This window comes from Trichomycterus rosablanca, chromosome 12, assembly GCF_030014385.1.
Source record: "Trichomycterus rosablanca isolate fTriRos1 chromosome 12, fTriRos1.hap1, whole genome shotgun sequence".
Classification (NCBI taxonomy): domain Eukaryota; kingdom Metazoa; phylum Chordata; class Actinopteri; order Siluriformes; family Trichomycteridae; genus Trichomycterus; species Trichomycterus rosablanca.
The window spans coordinates 34,206,230-34,224,849 of NC_085999.1; the positions used below are offsets into that span (position 1 = coordinate 34,206,230).

General features: G+C 42.6%; 1 protein-coding gene across 19 annotated transcripts in view; it reads right to left on the reverse strand.

The window, feature by feature from the left end:
- ttn.1 (titin, tandem duplicate 1) overlaps window positions 1-18,620 on the reverse strand; it is a 138,006-nt gene that overhangs the window by 26,511 nt on the left and 92,875 nt on the right. For all 19 annotated transcript variants that reach the window (XM_063006089.1, XM_063006086.1, XM_063006085.1 and 16 more), the window contains 3 exons: window positions 18,006-18,593; window positions 17,612-17,914; window positions 62-17,230 (listed from right to left, as the gene is read on the reverse strand). In XM_063006089.1, coding sequence (XP_062862159.1) covers window positions 62-17,230; window positions 17,612-17,914; window positions 18,006-18,593 — 18,060 coding nt within the window. The remainder of the gene's footprint in view (window positions 1-61; window positions 17,231-17,611; window positions 17,915-18,005; window positions 18,594-18,620) is intronic.

Consider the following 18,620-nt stretch of genomic DNA (forward strand, 5'->3'; position numbering starts at 1 on the left):
GAATATAAATATTCTTCAAAACATCACTAATTCTGACAAGTCAAATGGATGATGAACTCACCTGTTATCTTAGTTGCGTCTTTAGTTTCCGCAGGTACACCCATACCGTACTCATTCTCTGCGATGACTCTAAAGTAGTAGATTGCACCTTCTACCAAGTCTTCTACCTTGTAGGTCAGATTGTGACAGTTATTTGTTACACACACCCAGGCCTTTTTGCTGGCTTCACGTTTTTCAACATGGTAAGCCTTAACAGCATCACCCCCATCGTTTTCTGGAGCTTCCCAGGTTACTGTGGCTGAGTCTCTTGTGACATCCTGAATTTTCACATTAACTGGTGGTCCTGGGGAGTCTAGAACTTTGACAACCATTGGCAACGATGCAGTACCACAACCATTATCAAGTGTAACTGTATATTGCCCAGAGTCATTTCTTGTTGCCTTCTCAATAGTGAGGGATGTGTATTTTCCAGTTGTTTCCGTTGTAGCTCTTAATTTGAGATCTACATTTTCCTTATGCCATGTGACTGAAGGCACAGGTACTCCTTTAAATGGTGCTGTCAGAGTAAAAGAATGGCCATGCTTGACAATCAATGTTTTCCTCATCTCAATGTCAACATCAAATACTGGTTCCTCTTTTCTGTCTACTGCTGCCTGTGGCTCTGATATGGGAGATTGTTCGCTCAAGCCTATTTTGTTCATTGCTTTTACTGCAAAGACGTATTCTGCATCAGTTGTGAGACCAGAGACAATGTACTCTGTGCTCTTTGTCATCTGGATGGCAACAACCCATTCCTCATCCGCAGTTTTCTTGTATTGTACACAGTATCCAAGAACTTGAGCGCCACCGTCAGACAGGGGCTTATTCCAGGTGATTGTAACTGAGCTCTTAGTGTGATCCAAAACTTTTGGTTTAGTTGGTGCATCTGGCACCAGTAATGCATCCTTTGCCACTGCTGAAGCAGATAGTTCACTGGGAGGACTTAATCCTGCAGCATTTTCTGCAAATACTCTAAATTCATATTCACATCCTTTTCTTAGTTTGGATACTACAGATGTAAGGTCTTTTATAAGCTCCTTGTTTACTCGGACCCATCGAAGACTTGATTTCTCACGTCTTTCTATCACATAACCACAAATTTCACTGCCTCCATCAAATGCAGGCTTAGCCCAAGTAAGAGTCATCTCTTCACTGGTCACATCTGTGATTTCGACATTTGTTGGTGCTGAAGCAAAGGTGAATGGATCAGTGACTTTGACAAGTTCACTTTGAAGAGGCTCACCAAGTCCAAACTTATTGACAGCCAAAACTCTGAAGATATATTCATTGCCTTTGAGGAGTTTTGTGACCTTGTATGTTTTAGCTTTGACCTCCCCATTTACAGTCGTCCATGCCAAACTGCTGGTTTCTCTTCTCTGAACAACATAATGTGTGATTTCTGCACCACCAATTTCCTGTGGTGGCCCCCATGACAAAGTGCAGTCTTCTGCTGTACAGTCACTGACTGACAATGGCCCTGCTGAGGGTCCTGGTTTATCAAGGATTACACATTTCACTGGTGTTGTTACAGTTCCAGCAGCATTTTGTAGTGTTAGGGCATACTGTCCAGAATCACTTCTTCTGGTGTCTTTCACTACTACCATTGTGCTTGTATCAGTTGAAGTTATCTGAATTCTTGCTTGGATCTGAATATCTTTTCCATCTTTTGACCAGGAAGCCACTGGTAGTGGTCGCCCAGCAATGTCAGCAGTAATCTTTAGGGTTTCTCCAGCTTTCACAACCACAACATCTGTAAACTTGACATCCATCATAATGCGTGGTGGATCTACATCATCCTTAACTAAAACAGGGCCTGTGTTGTCGGATGGCTCACTGAACAGTCCAGCAGCATTCTTTGCAGTGACATGGAAATCATATTGCTGATCTTCGGTAAGACCAGTAACATCAAAGTATGTTTCAGCAATGTTGGTGAAATTGCATCTCATCCAGCGGCCATCTGGAAGATCTCTACGTTCTACAACGTAGCCTGTAACCTTCGCCCCTCCATCATATTCAGGCTTTTTCCAAGAAAGAGATACAGATGATCTAGTAATGCTTGTAACCACTGGTTGGCCGGGAGGATCGCAAGGATCTCTTGCAGCTATAGCCTCGCTTACTTTGCTGACCTTACCAATACCAGCAATGTTTTCAGCATATACACGGTATTCATAGAACATACCCTCGTCAAGGGCGGTTACTTTCAGTTCAGTATCTTTGATGAGAACCCTGTTCACCTTCGTCCAAAGAATGCTGCTTCTCTCCTTGCGTTCCAAATGATATCCAACAACTGTGCTACCACCATCATTGACTGGTTCATTCCATGTCACAATCATATATGACTTAGTGGCATAAGCCACACGTGGGGTAGAAGGTGGTCCGGGCTGTTTGAATGTATATTCCGCTGTAATTCCTGGAGAGTCAATAGATTTACTCTTTCCGTAGCGGTTCACTGCATATATACGGAATTGGTATTCAGAGCCGTGTGTTAATCTGGGCACCTTGATTGAGTTCCTGGCAACATTTGATGAAACAATCTCCCATACTGTTGTGTTGGTATCTCTTTTCTCAACAATGTAGTTATTTATGGAGCATCCTCCATCATATTCAGGTGGAGACCATGATAGTGTGACGCTGTCAGCAGTGACAGCATCAACCTTTACCGCAGCTGGTGGGCCTGGCTTGTCAAGAACCACAACATTTATATCTGTGGAAACTGTGCCAGCTGTGTTGGATAAGGTAAATTCATATTTTCCAACATGCTCAGTAGAAGCTTCTTTGATTGCAATCTTGCTTGATACCACAGTATTTATTAATGTCAGAGATGATGTTTGCTTAAGAGGAAGGTCATCCTTTTTCCATGAAACCACTGGCTTTGGCCTACCTCTAACAGGAATTTCAATTGTAAGGTCCTTTCCAGCATTTACGCTGAAAGTATTGAATAAGAGATTAATCGTTGGTTCTATCTCTATGTCTTTAGCACAGACAGGGACACCAAGTTCTTGTGGTTCACTTTTGCCCTTTTCATTAATTGCAATTACTCTAAAAGAGTATGTTTCTCCGGGTGTAAGGTTTGTTACAGTAGCCTCTGGAACTTTCACAGTGCAGCTCACACCCCATTTGTCAGTGCCTTTTGGCTGCATCTCTAAGTTATAGCAAATGACTTTGCTGCCACCATCATGTGCCGGTTTTACCCAACTGAGAGTCACAGAGTTCTTGGTAACATCCACAAGGGTTATCTTTCCTGGGGGCATAGGAGCCTGGGCAACTTTGACAGGATTTTTAGTTTCTGCCATTATACCCATACCATACTCATTAATAGCACACACTCTGAAGTAGAAGATTCCTCCCTCCTGCAAGTCTTCTATCTTAAAGAAATTTTGTGTGCAGTTGCTGGTGACAGTTGTGTAGGCTTTTCTTGTAGACTCCCGCTTTTCCACGATGTAATTGGTTATGTGCGCGCCACCATCAGTAAGAGGAGCCTCCCAGTAGAGTGTCACTGAATCCTTCTTAACTTCCTTGACCTCAAAGTTCTGTGGTGCACTTGGTGAGTCAAGCACCCTGACATTTACAAACGCTGACTTTTCGGCACTCTTATTCGTAAGAGTCAGGACATATTTCCCGCTGTCAAATCTATTGACATTGTCAATTACCAACATAGTGTATGAACTTGTGGACTCAATCAGTGCACGGTCAGTTAAAGCACCTTCTTCTTTCTCCCATTTCACAGATGGTTCAGGTCTTCCTCTAATTCTGACGAAAAGACGAAGTGAACCACCTGCCCGGACGGAGACGACCTTCCTGAGGTTAGCATCAAGTTCAATCTCTGGTGCTTCAATTCTTTCGACTGCAATCACTGAGCCATGGACGTCTGCAGGTTCACCAACTCCTTCAGAATTAATGGCGCACACACGGAAATTATACTCTGCGTTTTCTCTCAGGTTCTCCACTGTCAGGCGTGTTGCTTGTAAACCTGCTGGAGGTGTACATATGGTCCAGTCTTCTGCAGATACCTCTTTCATCTCAACAACATAACCTTTAATGTATGCTCCACCATTATAAGCCGGTTTACCCCAAGCCAGAGAGACTGATGAGGTCGAAGTGTCAGTAACTTTAGGATGATGTGGTGGTCCGGGAGGAGTCAGTGCATTTATTGCTCTGTAGAAGTTGGATAAGTCACTTAGTACTCCCACACCAGCTGCATTTTCTGCAGCCACACGGAATTCATAGAAATGTCCTTCAGAAAGACCAGTAACGGTAAAGTGAAGGTCAGTTAGCTTTTGTCTGTTGCATTTGGTCCATCTTACTCCATCTTTGTCCCGTTTCTCCAGATGATAACCAATAATTTCTGTTCCACCATCACTTTCCGGGGCATTCCATGAAAGAACGATTGAATCCTTGGTTATTTTACTTGCTTCTGGTGCTGATGGTGCACTTGGTGGTTTATATGGATTGCAAGCAATTACTGGCTCAGACTCCAGCGGGTCACCAATTCCATATTTGTTCACAGCTTTAACTCTGAAAATGTATTCATCACCAGGCAGAAGATTTGTTACTTTGTAGCTGGTAGCTTGAATGGTAGATTCAACCAGAGTCCATGACAACCGGCTGGTTTCTTTCTTTTCAAGAATGTAGTGAGAAATGTTAGCACCACCATCCAGAGAAGGCTCAGTCCAGGCCAAAGTACATCTATCAGACATAACACCAAATACCCGTAGTGGACCAGTAGGAGAACCAGGTGTATCAAGAACTCTCACAGTGATCGGAATTGTTTTAGTGCCACCAGGGTTCTTCAGTACAAGATCATAATGGCCACTGTCTAATCTTCTGCAGTCTTTGATCGTAATACTGGCACTCTTCTGGGTTGTTTTTATCTCAGTCCGTAGAGTCCTAAATATTTCCTTTCCTTCTTTTACCCACTGGACATCAGGAATGGGTTTTCCATGTATATCTGCATCAAGAACTAAATTCTCTCCAGCATTTATAACAATGACATCCTTGTACTTAGGATCCATCGAAACAGTTGGAGGTTCAATTTCATCTTTTGCAGTAATTGGTCCAGTGGTCTCAGAAGGTTCACTGAAAATACCAGCAGCATTTCTTGCTATTACTCTAAATTCATACTGTTGGTCTGCTGTTAAACCAGTAATGTCATATTCAGTCTCAATTATGTTAGTGAAGTTTTCTCTCATCCAGTGGCCTTGGGGCAAGTCTCTCTTTTCAACGATATATCCAGTCACTTTGCTGCCACCATCATATTGAGGCTTTGTCCACTTTATTAAAATATGGTTATTTGATACAGCAATAGCTTCTGGAGTACCAGGTGGATCACATGGATCACGGGCTACAAAACTCTCTGAAACCTTGCTGGCTCTGCCGATACCAACAATGTTCTCAGCATAGACTCTGTATTCATAACCAGCGCCCTCCTCAAGATTACATATCTTAAACATGGTATCAGTAATGAGAGTTTTGTTCAGCTTTGTCCATAGGATGCTTGTTCGTTCTTTGCTCTCCAGGTGGTATCCAATCACTGAGCTTCCACCATCATTAACAGGTTCATTCCACTCAATTATCATTTGTTCCTTAGTGGCAGACTTTACAAATGGAGTTCCAGGTGGTCCAGGAGGTTTATATGGATACTGAACAAGAATAGCCTTGGACTCCAAAGCTGCACTTTTACCATATCGGTTTTCAGCAATGACTCTAAACTGGTATTCAGCACTGGTTTTAAGTTTTGTTATTTTAAGTGATGTCCTGGCAACTGATCCAGCTACACTTTCCCATGTTGTTGTCGTAGTGTCACGCTTTTCAACGATATAATGCTTTATCTGGCAGCCACCAATGTATGATGGAGGATCCCATGAGATTGTGACAGAGCTGTTGGTCACTTCATTGACTTTAATTGGACCTGTTGGCTGACCAGGCTTATCAAGAATAATAATTCCAATCTCCTCTGTGATCGTTCCAGCAGTGTTTGTTGCAGTGATTGAATACTTTCCAAAATCATCTTTATTGGCCTCAGTAATCTGAATAATAGCTGATGTAGGTGTGTTTGAAGTACTGATTCTTGATGTCACTTTAAGAGCTTGTCCATCTTTTATCCAAGTTACCTTTGGCTTTGGACGTCCAAATACAGGTATTTCCAGTTTGAGATCATTACCGGATTTGACACTGTATGTATTGAACTGCACTTTCAGGCTGGGTTCAATTGTTAAATCATTGGCAATAACAGGTGCAGCAAGGAGCTTCGGCTCACTCTTTCCTTTCTCATTATAAGCAATAAGACGGAACAGATATTCTTGGCCTGCTGTTAGTCCAGTAACTGTGCCTTCACATGTTTTGACAGATGCTGCGACACCCCACTTGTCTGTTCCCTTGGGTTGCATTTCAATTAGGTAGCCTGCAATTCTGCTTCCACCATCATGCTCTGGTTTCTCCCAGGCTAGAGATGCACTGACTTTTGTAACATCAGTTAACATGACCTTGTCAACTGGCAGAGGAACTTCAGAGGCCTTTGATGCAGTCTTGGTTTCAACTGGTAGACCAATTCCATATTCGTTTTCAGCCATAACTCTGAAGTAGTACATAGATCCTTCTGCAAGATTTTCCACCTTAAAGGTTGTCTTGCTACACTTGGCTGTGACATTAGCATACGCTTTTCTTGTGGATTCACGCTTATCAACAACGTAATGTTTTATTTTAGCACCTCCATCAGTAAGTGGTGGATCCCAGACCAGTGTAATCGAGTCTGTTTTAACATCTTTTACCACCAGGTTGAGCGGAGCTCCTGGAGTATCTAATACTTTTACGGCTACAAATTCAGACACAGAGCCACTGCTGTTCTGAAGGGAAACGGTGTATTTTCCAGAATCCCTTCTGTCACATGAGTCAATCGAAAGCTGTGTAAAATTCAGACCCTTTTCAATCACTGTCCTCTCTGACAATTCTCCTTCATCCTTAGTCCATTTAATTTCTGGCGCTGGTCTTCCTTTGAAAGGCACGTTGATTCTTACTGATCCTCCTGCACGAACAACTATGCCTTTCCTTAGCTCTGAATCAAGATAAATTTCAGGAATTTCAAGTTTGTCCTCTGGTTTGACAGTGCCAGGAATTACTGCAGACTCACCCACACCGAGTTTATTGATGGCACAGATCTGAATCTTATATTCCTGTTGTTCGGTTAGTTTGGAGATTTCAAATTTATTGACACGCAAACCAGTTGGGGGAGTGCACATAGTCCATGCATCCTCCTCAGCTTTGCATATCTCAACAATGTATCCTTGAATAGCACTTCCACCATCATTAAGGGGTTTACCCCATGCCAATGAAATTGAGCTCTTTGTGGTGTCAATCACATGTGCATTTGTGGGTGGGCCAGGTTTATATTTAGGATCACAAGCCTTGTAGTATGATGTTGGTAAGCTAGGTTCACCAATTCCAGCTGTATTTTCAGCTGAAACTCTGAACTCATACTCATGATCCTCTATCAAACCTTGCACTCTGAAACATACATCCGTCACCTTCTGTCTGTTGCACCTGGTCCACTTTATTCCAGAACGATCTTTCTTTTCAATTATGTACCCAATAATGGGACTTCCACCATCAACCTCTGGTGCACTCCAGCACACAGTCATAGCATCCCGGGCAATGTTGGTCACTTCCAAAATATGTGGTGATCCAGGGGGTACAAAAGGATTCTTAATTAATACAGATGACGAGGTGATAGACTCGCTAACACCGTGGCTGTTGACAGCCATGACACGGAAGATATATTCATTGCCTTCAAGAAGGTTTGTTACTTTCAACGTTGTGGCTTTACAGTCACTAGAGACAACAGCCCAAGCAAGGCGACTTGTTTCACGTCTTTCAATAATATAATGAGTGACTGTGCTTCCACCATCATGTTGTGGGGGACGCCATGACAGTGTGCATTTATCACTTGATACGCCTGTGACATTAAGAGGCCCTTCTGGTTGACTGGGTTTATCCATTACTTTTACTTGGAATGAAAATGTTTGTGAACCAGCAACATTATTAAGATGAAGATTATAGTCTCCAGAATCATGTCTGAGTGCATCCTTTACTACAATCATAGCTCTGGTTTCAGTGTTCTTAATCTCACATCTTAAAGTGTTTTCAAGTTGCTTGTCACCCTTGAACCACTGAATTGTTGGTACTGGTTTGCCATGGACATCTGCATCAAGTTTGAACGTATCACCAGCATTGACAATAAGAGTTTTGGTAAATTCAGGATCAATTGAAAACTTTGGCGGCTCAACTTCATCCAGCGCAGCAATAGGTCCACTGTTGAAAGATGGTATGCTAATAGTGCCAACAGCATTCTTTGCATATACTCTAAAGTCATATTTGGCTCCCTCTGTAAGTCCAGTAATAGTAAATTGCGTTTCAATGACATTTGTGAAACTAGCTTTTGTCCAGCGTCCTTCTGGAAGATCACGTTTTTCAACAGTGTAGCCAGTTATTACACTTCCTCCGTCATATTCTGGCTTTGTCCACTGGATTGTTATTGAGTCCTTGGTGACATGGATAGCTTCTGGAGTGCCTGGTGGATCACATGGGTCACGGGCTATGTAGCCCTCTGAGATTTTACTGCACCGACCAATGCCAACAATGTTCTCAGCATACACCCTGAACTCATATTCAATACCTTCTTCCAGTGGGCTGGTTTTGAATTTTGTGTCTTGAATAAGTGTTTTGTTAATTTTTGTCCAAAGGATACTGTTTCTCTCTTTTCTTTCAAGATGATATCCAATAACAGTACTGCCTCCATCTGAAACTGGTTCATGCCACTCAACAACCATGTGATCTCTTGACAAGGATGACACGAATGGAGTACCAGGTGGACCGGGTTCTCTGTATGGGTATTGAGCTACAACAGCTGAAGAATCTAATGCAAAACTCTTGCCGAGCCTGTTCTGAGCAATAATCCTGAACTGATACTCAGAACCAGTCTTTAGTCTGAGAGCTTTTAGCGTTGTTCTTGCCACAGAGACAGAGACATTTTCCCATGTGGTGGTAGTTGTGTCTCTCTTTTGTACAATGTAGTTTGAAACTGGACAACCACCAGTGTACTTTGGTGGGTCCCATGACAGTGTTACACTTGATACTGTTACCTCATTAAATCTTACGGGGCCAGATGGTGGGCCTGGTTTGTCAAGAGTGATGATTTCAACAGTTGCATCCTTTTGTCCAACCACATTTGAAACGTTAATTCCGTACATGCCACCATCCTCTCTGGCAGCTTCTTTGATACTTAGAATTGTGCTATGTGGTGTATTAGAAATGTTCACTCTTGTTGTAAATTTAAGTGAAGCGCCATCCTTTGTCCATGTGACCTTTGGTTTGGGGCGTCCTGACACTGGAATTTCAACCTGTAGGTCTTTTCCGACACGAACACTGTAATTGGTAAATGCAGGTCTAACATCTGGTTCGATGACTAGATCCTTTGCTTGTACTGGTACAGCAAGTGTTCTGGGGTCACTCTTTCCTTTCTCATTAACAGCAATTACTCTAAAAGTGTACTCTTCACCTGGGTTCAGATTATTAATAACAGCCTCTAGTGTTTTTACATTTGTACAACAAGACCATTTCTCATTTCCTTTCACTTGCATTTCAACAAGGTACTGGAGGATTCTACTGCCGCCATCATGAACAGGTCTTTCCCAGGCAAGAGAGACACTTGTTTTCGTTACATCAACAACACTTAATTTTCCAGGACATTGAGGCACTTCTGATACTTTCAGAGGATCGGTAATATCGGCAGGTAATCCAATGCCATGCTCATTTTCTGCAAGAACTCTGAAATAGTAACTGCAGCCCTCTTGAAGTGGATCAATCTTCCAGGACAATTTATGGCAATTTGTCACCACAGCGGAGAAAGTTTTTCTTGTAGTTTCACGTTTTTCAACGATGTAATTTTTTATCTTGGCTCCTCCATCCAGAGTAGGAGGTTCCCATGACAGTGTGACAGACTCTCTTGTGATTTCTTGTACCTTCAGATTAACTGGAGCACTGGGTGTGTCAAGGACCCTTACGCTAATAGTTGCAGACTTTACACCAGAAGAGTTTTCTGCAATTACACAGTATTTTCCACTATCATTTCTGTTTACTTTGTCAATCACAAGAGAAGTGTAACTACTTGTAACCTCAACTTGAGCTGTCTCTTTAATCGGGCATTCATCTTTCTCCCATTTAATCTGAGGCGCAGGACGTCCTTTGATGGAAATGAAAATTCGGAGAGATCCTCCAGCTTTAATATTGACAAGCTTCCTGAACTCAGAATCTATGTCAAGATCTGGCTCTTCAGTCTTGTCCTCTGGAAGGATGTGGCCAGCAACATCTGCATGCTCACCAACACCCACCTTGTTGATTGCACAAACCCTGAATTTGTATTCCTGTTTTTCTTTCAGTTTTTCCACAATAAAGGATGTTAATTTAACACCGGTTGGTGGGGTGCACATTGTCCATTCTTCAGCGACTGTGACGTCTGCTGCTGCTTCGCCCTCTTGAGCGGGTTTTACTTCTGCTGCTGGAGCTTTTACCTCACACAACTCTACAATATATCCTTGGATTTCACACCCACCATCATAAATAGGTTTTCCCCATGCGAGTGACACAGATGATTTGGTTGTGTCAATCACTTTAGGATTATGTGGTGCCCCTGGCTTGAATACAGGATCCTGAGCCTTATAGTATACCGTTGCTGAGCTTGGCTCTCCAGCTCCAACAGCATTTTCAGCTGCAACTCTGAATTCATAGAGATGTCCTTCGAGTAGTCCTGTAACTTTAAAGCTAAGGTCAGTGACAACTTGTCTGTTGCATCTGATCCATCTTACACCCTCCTTGTCATGTTTCTCAATAATGTATCCAATAATAGGAGTACCACCATTACTTGTAGGTGCCTCCCAACTCAATACCATTGAGTCTTTCTTGACATTGGAGACTTCAAGTCCTTTTGGAGAGTCTGGAAGCATAAATGGATCCTTAATAAGAACTGGGTCTGACTGAAGTGCTTCTCCAACTCCATATTTATTCACTGGTTGAACCCTGAAAATGTATTCATTGCCCTCGAGAAGTTTTGTGACTTTTATAGTTTCCGTTGGAACTTTAGCATCAACCAGTGTCCAAATAAGTCTGCTTGTCTCTCTTCGTTCAACAGTATAGTGAGTAATCTTGCTTCCACCATCCAATTTGGGAGGTTTCCAAGAAAGGCAGCACTGTTCACTGGTAACATCTGTAATGACGATGGGACCCTCTGGTGCACTAGGTTTATCCAGGACTCTGACATTTACATTAACAGTTTTCTCACCACCTGGGTTTCTTAGCAGCAAAGTATACTGGCCTCCATCAGCAAGTTTGGCCTCTTTAACAGACAAACAAGCAAAGCGATCAGTGTTTTTAATCACACGATGTATGGTGTTACCAAGTTCTTGATCTCCTTTCATCCAGTGAATTGTTGGTAGTGGTTTTCCGTGAACATCTGCATCAATCTTAAATGTCTCCCCTGCATTTATCACAATTGTTTGTGTGTACTGTGGATCAATGCTAATGCGAGGTGGCTCAATCTCATCCTTTGCAGTAATTGGTCCAGTGCTGTAGGAAGGACCACTAAAAACTGCAGCTGCATTTCTTGCAATGACACGGAACTCATATTTTTGGTCTTCTACAATACCTGTTGCTGTATACTCTGTCTCGATAACATTGGTAAAGTTGGCCTTTATCCAGCGTCCTTCGGGCAATTCCTTCTTTTCAACAATATAGCCGGTGACTTTGCTTCCACCGTCATACTCAGGCTTGGTCCATGTGATTGTGATAGAATCTCGTGTGATTTTAACTGCCTCAGGGGTGCCAGGTGGATCACAAGGGTCTCGAGCAACATGGCCCTCTGAGATTTTGCTTGCCTTACCGATACCAACAATGTTTTCAGCATAGACTCTGAATTCATATTCAAGTCCTTCTTCAAGGCCTGTGGTCTTGTAAGTTGTATCTTTAATTATGCTCTTATTGAGCTTAATCCAGAGGATGCTGTTTCTTTCTTTACGTTCAAGATGGTACCCCAGAATTGTGCTTCCGCCATCAATGACTGGCTCATTCCACACCACAAGCATGCTGTCTTTAGTTGAAGAGTGAATGAAGGGTGTTCCAGGAGGTCCCGGAAGCTTATATGGATACTGTGCCACAACACACTCAGAAACAAGCAGAGGACTCTTCCCATATCTGTTCTCAGCAGTGATTCTGAATTGATATTCAGTTCCTGTTTTAAGTCTTCCAGCTTTGACCTTGGTTCTGGCTAGATTTGCTGCCACAATCACCCAGTTTGTAGTCGAGGTGTCTCTTTTCTCCACCATATAATTCTTAATGGTGCAGCCTCCATCATACTCTGGTGGTTTCCATGAAATAGTGACACTGTCAGATGTTACCTCCTCAACTTTTACTGGGCCAAGTGGTGGGCCTGGTTTATCAAGAACAACTACTCCAATGTTCACTGATGTCTCCCCAGCGGTGTTAGAGAGTTTTATGCTGTACTGTCCGACATCATCTCTACATGCTTCTTTGATTACAAGATTCAGCTTGGTGTCTGTGGAAGAGAAATTAACCCTTGTGGTACGTTTGAGTGGTGCATCATCCTTCACCCAGGAAACAGTGGCTTTGGGACGAGCAGTATATGGAATATCTATCGTCAAATCCTCTCCAGCAAGGACACTAAACGTTGAAAATAGCAGCTTAGCAGATGGAGCAATTACAAGGTCTTTAGTAATCACTGGAACACCAATTTGTCGTGGGTCACTGGTGCCCTTTTCATTCCTTGCTGAAACACGGAACATGTACTCCTCACCAGGAGTAAGCCCAGTAATAACTGCTTCTGGAACTTTAACGATCATAGACTGTGTCCATTTCTCACTGCCTTTACTTAGCATCTCCACAACATATGCAACGACTCTACTGCCTCCATCGTGTTCAGGCTTCTCCCATGAAAGTGAAACACTCGTTTTTGTAACGTCTTGGAGTGTAATCTTTCCTGGTGGAAGCGGTTTCTCTGACACTTTGACTGATTCAGGGGTTTCAATAGGTAGGCCGATGCCATACATATTTTCTGCCAGAACTCTGAAGTAGTAATTGCATCCTTCCTGAAGTTGCTCAATAGTCCATGTAGTTTTGTGACAATTAGCATTGACTGTAGCATAGGCCTTTCTTGTTGCCTCACGCTTCTCTACAACATAGTTCTTAACATTTGTGCCTCCATCATTTAGTGGAGGATCCCATATCAGTGAGACAGAGTCTCTGGTAACTTTGCTGATTTGGAGATTTTGTGGTGCTCCGGGTGTGTCTAGAACTCTAACAGTTACAGAAACTGTCTTGCTTCCTGAGCTGTTTTCAACAGTTAGATTATATTTACCGCTATCAAATCTATTCACATTTCCCACGACTAGAGATGTGAAAGATGACGTGCTTTCAATAGTAGCTCTGTCCAATGGTTCATCGTTCTCTCTTGACCATTTGACCTCTGGAGTTGGTCTTCCTCGAATTGGCACGAAGAGTCTTAATGTGTTACAGGCTCTGATGTTCACAACCTTACGGAGATCAGCATCAAGGTCAATTTCTGGTGGTAAAAGTCGTTCTTCAGCCTTTGGTGAACCAGGAACAGATGCAGCTTCTCCAACACCTTCACTGTTGACAGCTGAGATATTGATTTTGTATTCTTGATTTTCCTTAAGATTTGTTATTGTAAATGATGTTCCTTTCAGTCCTTCTTTAGGAGAAACAATTGTCCATTCCTCCTCTTCAGTGCCTGGTACACAGGTCTCAACGATATATCCCGTGATTTCTGAGCCACCATCATAAAGCGGTTTATTCCATGCAATTGTAATGGAGGAACTTGTCGTGTCCAAGATTCTTGGGTTGCCAGGTGAGCCAGGTTTAAACAGAGCGTCTGTAGCTTTTGTATAGGGACTCGAGGGACTCGGTGCACTGACTCCAGCTGCATTCTCTGCAAATACTCTGAATTCATATTCATGTCCTGGAACAAGTCCGGTAGCCTTGAATTGCAAATCAGTGACCTTCTTTTTGTTGCATTTGACCCAGCGCAAACCAATCCTGTCTCTTCTCTCGATAATGTAGTTGGTGATTTCACTTCCACCATCATTAGCAGGAGCTCCCCAGCAAAGCACCATTGAATCTTTGGTAACTGCTGTAATCTGAGGGGTTTGTGGGGGATCAGGTGGAACGTAAGGGTTTTCTGCAATCTTTGGCTCTGACTCAAGGGGCTCCCCAACTCCATATTTATTAACAGCCATTACTCTGAAAATGTATTCATTTCCTTTCAGCAGTTTTGTCACTTGGAACTTGGTTACTTGCAAGCCTGTGGCCACATTCGTCCAAGCAAGTCTGCTTGACTCCCGTTTTTCAATGACATAATGTTCAATTGCAGCCCCACCATCATCGTCAGGTGGACTCCATGTAAGCACACATTTCTCTGCTGTTAGATCAGAAACTTTAAGAGGACCTCCAGGTGGTCCTGGTCTGTCAAGGACCTTAACATTGAACACGTGTTTAGCCAGTCCACCCACATTGGTTGCTGTAAGAATGAATTTACCTCCATCTTTTCTGAGAGAGTCCTTGTTGACTAAAGTAGTAGTAAGGTCTGTCATTTTTATCTGTAACTTAGCCGTATTTTCAACGTCCTTCTCATCCTTGGTCCAAGCCATGGTTGGTAGTGGCCGACCTGCAACATCAGCCTCAAGTTTGAAGGTGTCTCCCGCTCTAATAAGCACAACATCTTTAAATTTAGCATCAACCATAATTTTCGGTTCTTCAACTTCATCTTTACACATTACTGGATCAGAATGGTCCGATGGATTGCTAACAGCGCCGGCTGAATTTCTTGCAAGCACTCTGAATTCATACGATTCATTTGTAGTTAGACCACTAACAGTAAAGGTAGTTTCAATAATATTTGTGAAGTTCGCTCTTATCCAACGTCCAGCTGGTAAGTCTCGTTTTTCCACGATGTAGCCTGTAATTTTGAACCCACCATCATATTCTGGCTTTGTCCACTGAATAGTGATTGCATTTTTGGACACAGCTACTGGTACAGGCTGACCAGGTGGATCTACTGGATCAAGAGCAAGTATTGGTTCAGATGCCTTGCTTGGTTTTCCAATTCCAGCTATATTTTCAGCGAACACACGGAATTCATATGCAGTGCCAGGATCCAATCCAGTTGTTTTGAATTGGTTTCCGATGACAAGAGTTTTACTAATTCTGTGCCAGACGATGCTACTTCTGTCCTTCCGTTCAACATGATATCCAATAACTTCACTTCCGCCGTCATTAACTGGTTCATTCCACCCAACTGTCATTGTGTCCTTGGTGAAGGCGACAACCTTGGGAGTTCCTGGTGGTCCAGGTGCCTTAAATGGATATGCAGCAACTACAGCCTCTGATGTAATTGGAGGTCCTGCACCATATCTGTTTTTGGCTCTTACACGGAATTGGTACTCCACCCCTGTGGTTAGGCGAGTTGCTTTAAATGTTGTTCGGATGATCATTGAAGACAGTTCTACCCACGTTTGACTGGTTGTTTCTTTGATTTCAACGCTATAGTTATTGATTGGTACACCGCCATCATTTTCAGGTGAGCCCCATGAAAACTCAATGGATGTACGAGATATTTTGTCCAATTTAATCGGTCCCTTTGGTGGTCCGGGAACATCATGTACTTTGATAATGATGTTGTCAGAAACTGATCCAACTATGTTCTTTCCTGTTATAGTATACACTCCACTGTCACTTCTCAAACATTCGTTTATGGTTAAGATAGATGAGACAGAGGTATTTTCCAGCATTGTTCGTTGTGTCAGCTTAAGAGCGTGATTATCTTTCTGCCAGGTAACTGTTGGTTTAGGACGCCCAGTCACAGGGATCTCCACTTTAATGTCACCTCCAGCCTTTGCAATGATTGTCTTCTGACAGATGCCACGGAGGTCAAATTCTGGTTCTGTGCTTTGTTCTCGTATAACAACAGGCTTGCTTACACGATGTTTGCTTCTACCAGATAGATTTACGGCCATTATACCGAATATGTACTCCTCATTTTCATTCAGATTCTTTACCGTAAAGTTGAGAGATTTCACTGTGTTCACATGAGTCCACTGGTCTGTTCCCTTTTTCTGAGCCTCGATAACGTACCCAGTAATTCTGCTTCCACCATCGTGTTTCGGTTTGGTCCATGCAAGACTTACTGAGTTTTTAGTGACATCAGTAATTGTGACTGTGTTGGGGGGAGTTGGTGCTTGAGATGCTCTGATGGGATCTGAGGTTTCAGCTGCTTCGCCAATTCCAAATTCATTTTCAGCGTATACTCTGAAGTAATACTCGGAACCCTCTGACAGATTTGTAACTGTTAATGAACATGCTTCACATTTTGTTGTCACAGCAGCATATGCCTTACGAGTGGCTTCTCGTTTTTCGATAATATAATTAGTAATCTTTGCACCACCATCGATAAGAGGCATTTCCCACTGTAATGTGATGCTTTCTTTGTCAATAGCTTTTGGTTTAAGATTGATAGGAGGCCCAGGGGAATCCAAAACTTTAACATTGACAAAGGCAGACTTTTTCCCAGCAGCATTCTCTAATGTCAAGTCATACTTTCCAGCATCATATCTGTTGCAATCAGGGATAACTAAAAGAGTGTAAGACTCTGTATTGTCAATGAATGCACGAGTTCTAAGCGCAGACTCATCCTTTGTCCAAGTCACTTTTGGAGTTGGGCGGCCTTTAATTGGAACAAATATGCGAATAGAGTTTCCAGCTCTGACCACTAGTGTTCTTCTCAATTCCACATCAAGTTCCAGGTCGGGTATTTCTTCACGCTCAACTATTTCGACAAGTTCTGCTGTTTGTGCTGGTTTGCCTATTCCCATAGCATTCACGGCACTGATTCTAAAATGATACTTTGCTCCGGTCACTAGGCCTGGAACAACAAATTCACTGATCGTCAAAGGTGTGGGGGTGTCCTTCACCCATGCCTCTTCTCCATCCTTGTTGTGCTCAATAATATACCCTGTAACAGACATGCCGCCATCGTCAAGAGGCTTGCCCCAGTGCAATTCTGCTGTGGTTTTTGTTGTATCAGTTACTCTTGGGTTGATCGGAGGTCCAGGTACATCTAAATGGAATAAAAATGTATAAGGAAAATTAGATAAAGATTAAGATATGCCATTTCAGCTGGCAGATCTTAATAATGTAATAAAGTATCTATATTCCAGGAGGATATTGAAAGAGCTTGGTTGGTTGATTTTTGGTCAGCTTTGATTGGTTAACCATAAGCCTTACCCTGTCACATTCTGATTGTAGCCTAAGATCTGATCTAACTATTTGACCATAATATGCCAAGCTCAGAAACCTGAAGCTTGTTGTCATGACTTGTGCTTTTAGTGCAACTGGTAGTATAATTGCTGATGATTAATCATTTCTTAAGCGTATTTGTTTAGAATAAAAGAGTCTTAATTACACTTAATACATAATTTGACAAAAAGGTTTTACATACCTGCCATGACCTTCGTTGTAACATGTTGAGATGGTTCGCTGGGTTCACCAAAGCCGGCCTTGTTTTCAGCAGTTACTCTGAACTGATATTCCATTCCTTCGATTAGACCTTGTACCTCCAGTTGAAGGTCAGGTACTGTTTGCTTGGACGCTCTTACCCATCTCATGCCTTTCTTTTCCTTTTTCTCAACCATGTAACCTGTGATATCACTGCCTCCATCCTCAGCTGGTCTCTTCCATGTAACTGTAGCAGTCTTGGCTCCAACATTTTCTACTTCTGGTCTTGATGGTGGGCCTGGTGGACCTATAAGGACCAATGTTTTAGTTTAGAATGGACAAACCTGGATTAATGTCATGTCCAAGAGCAAAAATGTTAAGCTTTTAACACTACTTACCATAATTATCCACCATCTTGGCTGGATCTGAAGTTGCATAATCTCCAGTACCAGTGTTGTTGACAGCTGAGACACGGAATACATATTCATTTCCTTGGATTAGTTTATTTGCCACGAAATGGCAGTCAAGAACCTTTTCTGCAAGGATTGTCCAAAGAAGACGGCTTGTTTCCCTCTTCTCTAAAACATAATATGCAATTGGAGATCCACCATCTTCTGTAGGTGGTGTCCAGGTTAACGTGACCTTTTCTGATGAGACTCCACTTGTTACAATTGGTCCTGGTGGTCCAGGAACATCCAGAACTTTTACATTCACAGTCTCTTCTTTGACACCGAATGGATTGCTTGCTGTAATGGTGTACTCTCCTGAATTCTTCCTGCTAGCGTATTTGATGAACAGAGTAGAAGAAGTAGGAGTCGTTTCAATCTGGCACACATCTGATGGCTTGAAGTACTTTCCTCCCTTTGACCAGACTGAGGTAGGTGCAGGTTTGCCCAGAATACTTGTTGCTGTAATAATAATTGTTTCTCCAGCTCTGACTGTAAGCCCTTCCTTTACTGTGGAATCGATGATAATGGTTGGTGCCGCTGTGGGTTGAAGAAATTACAAAAGAG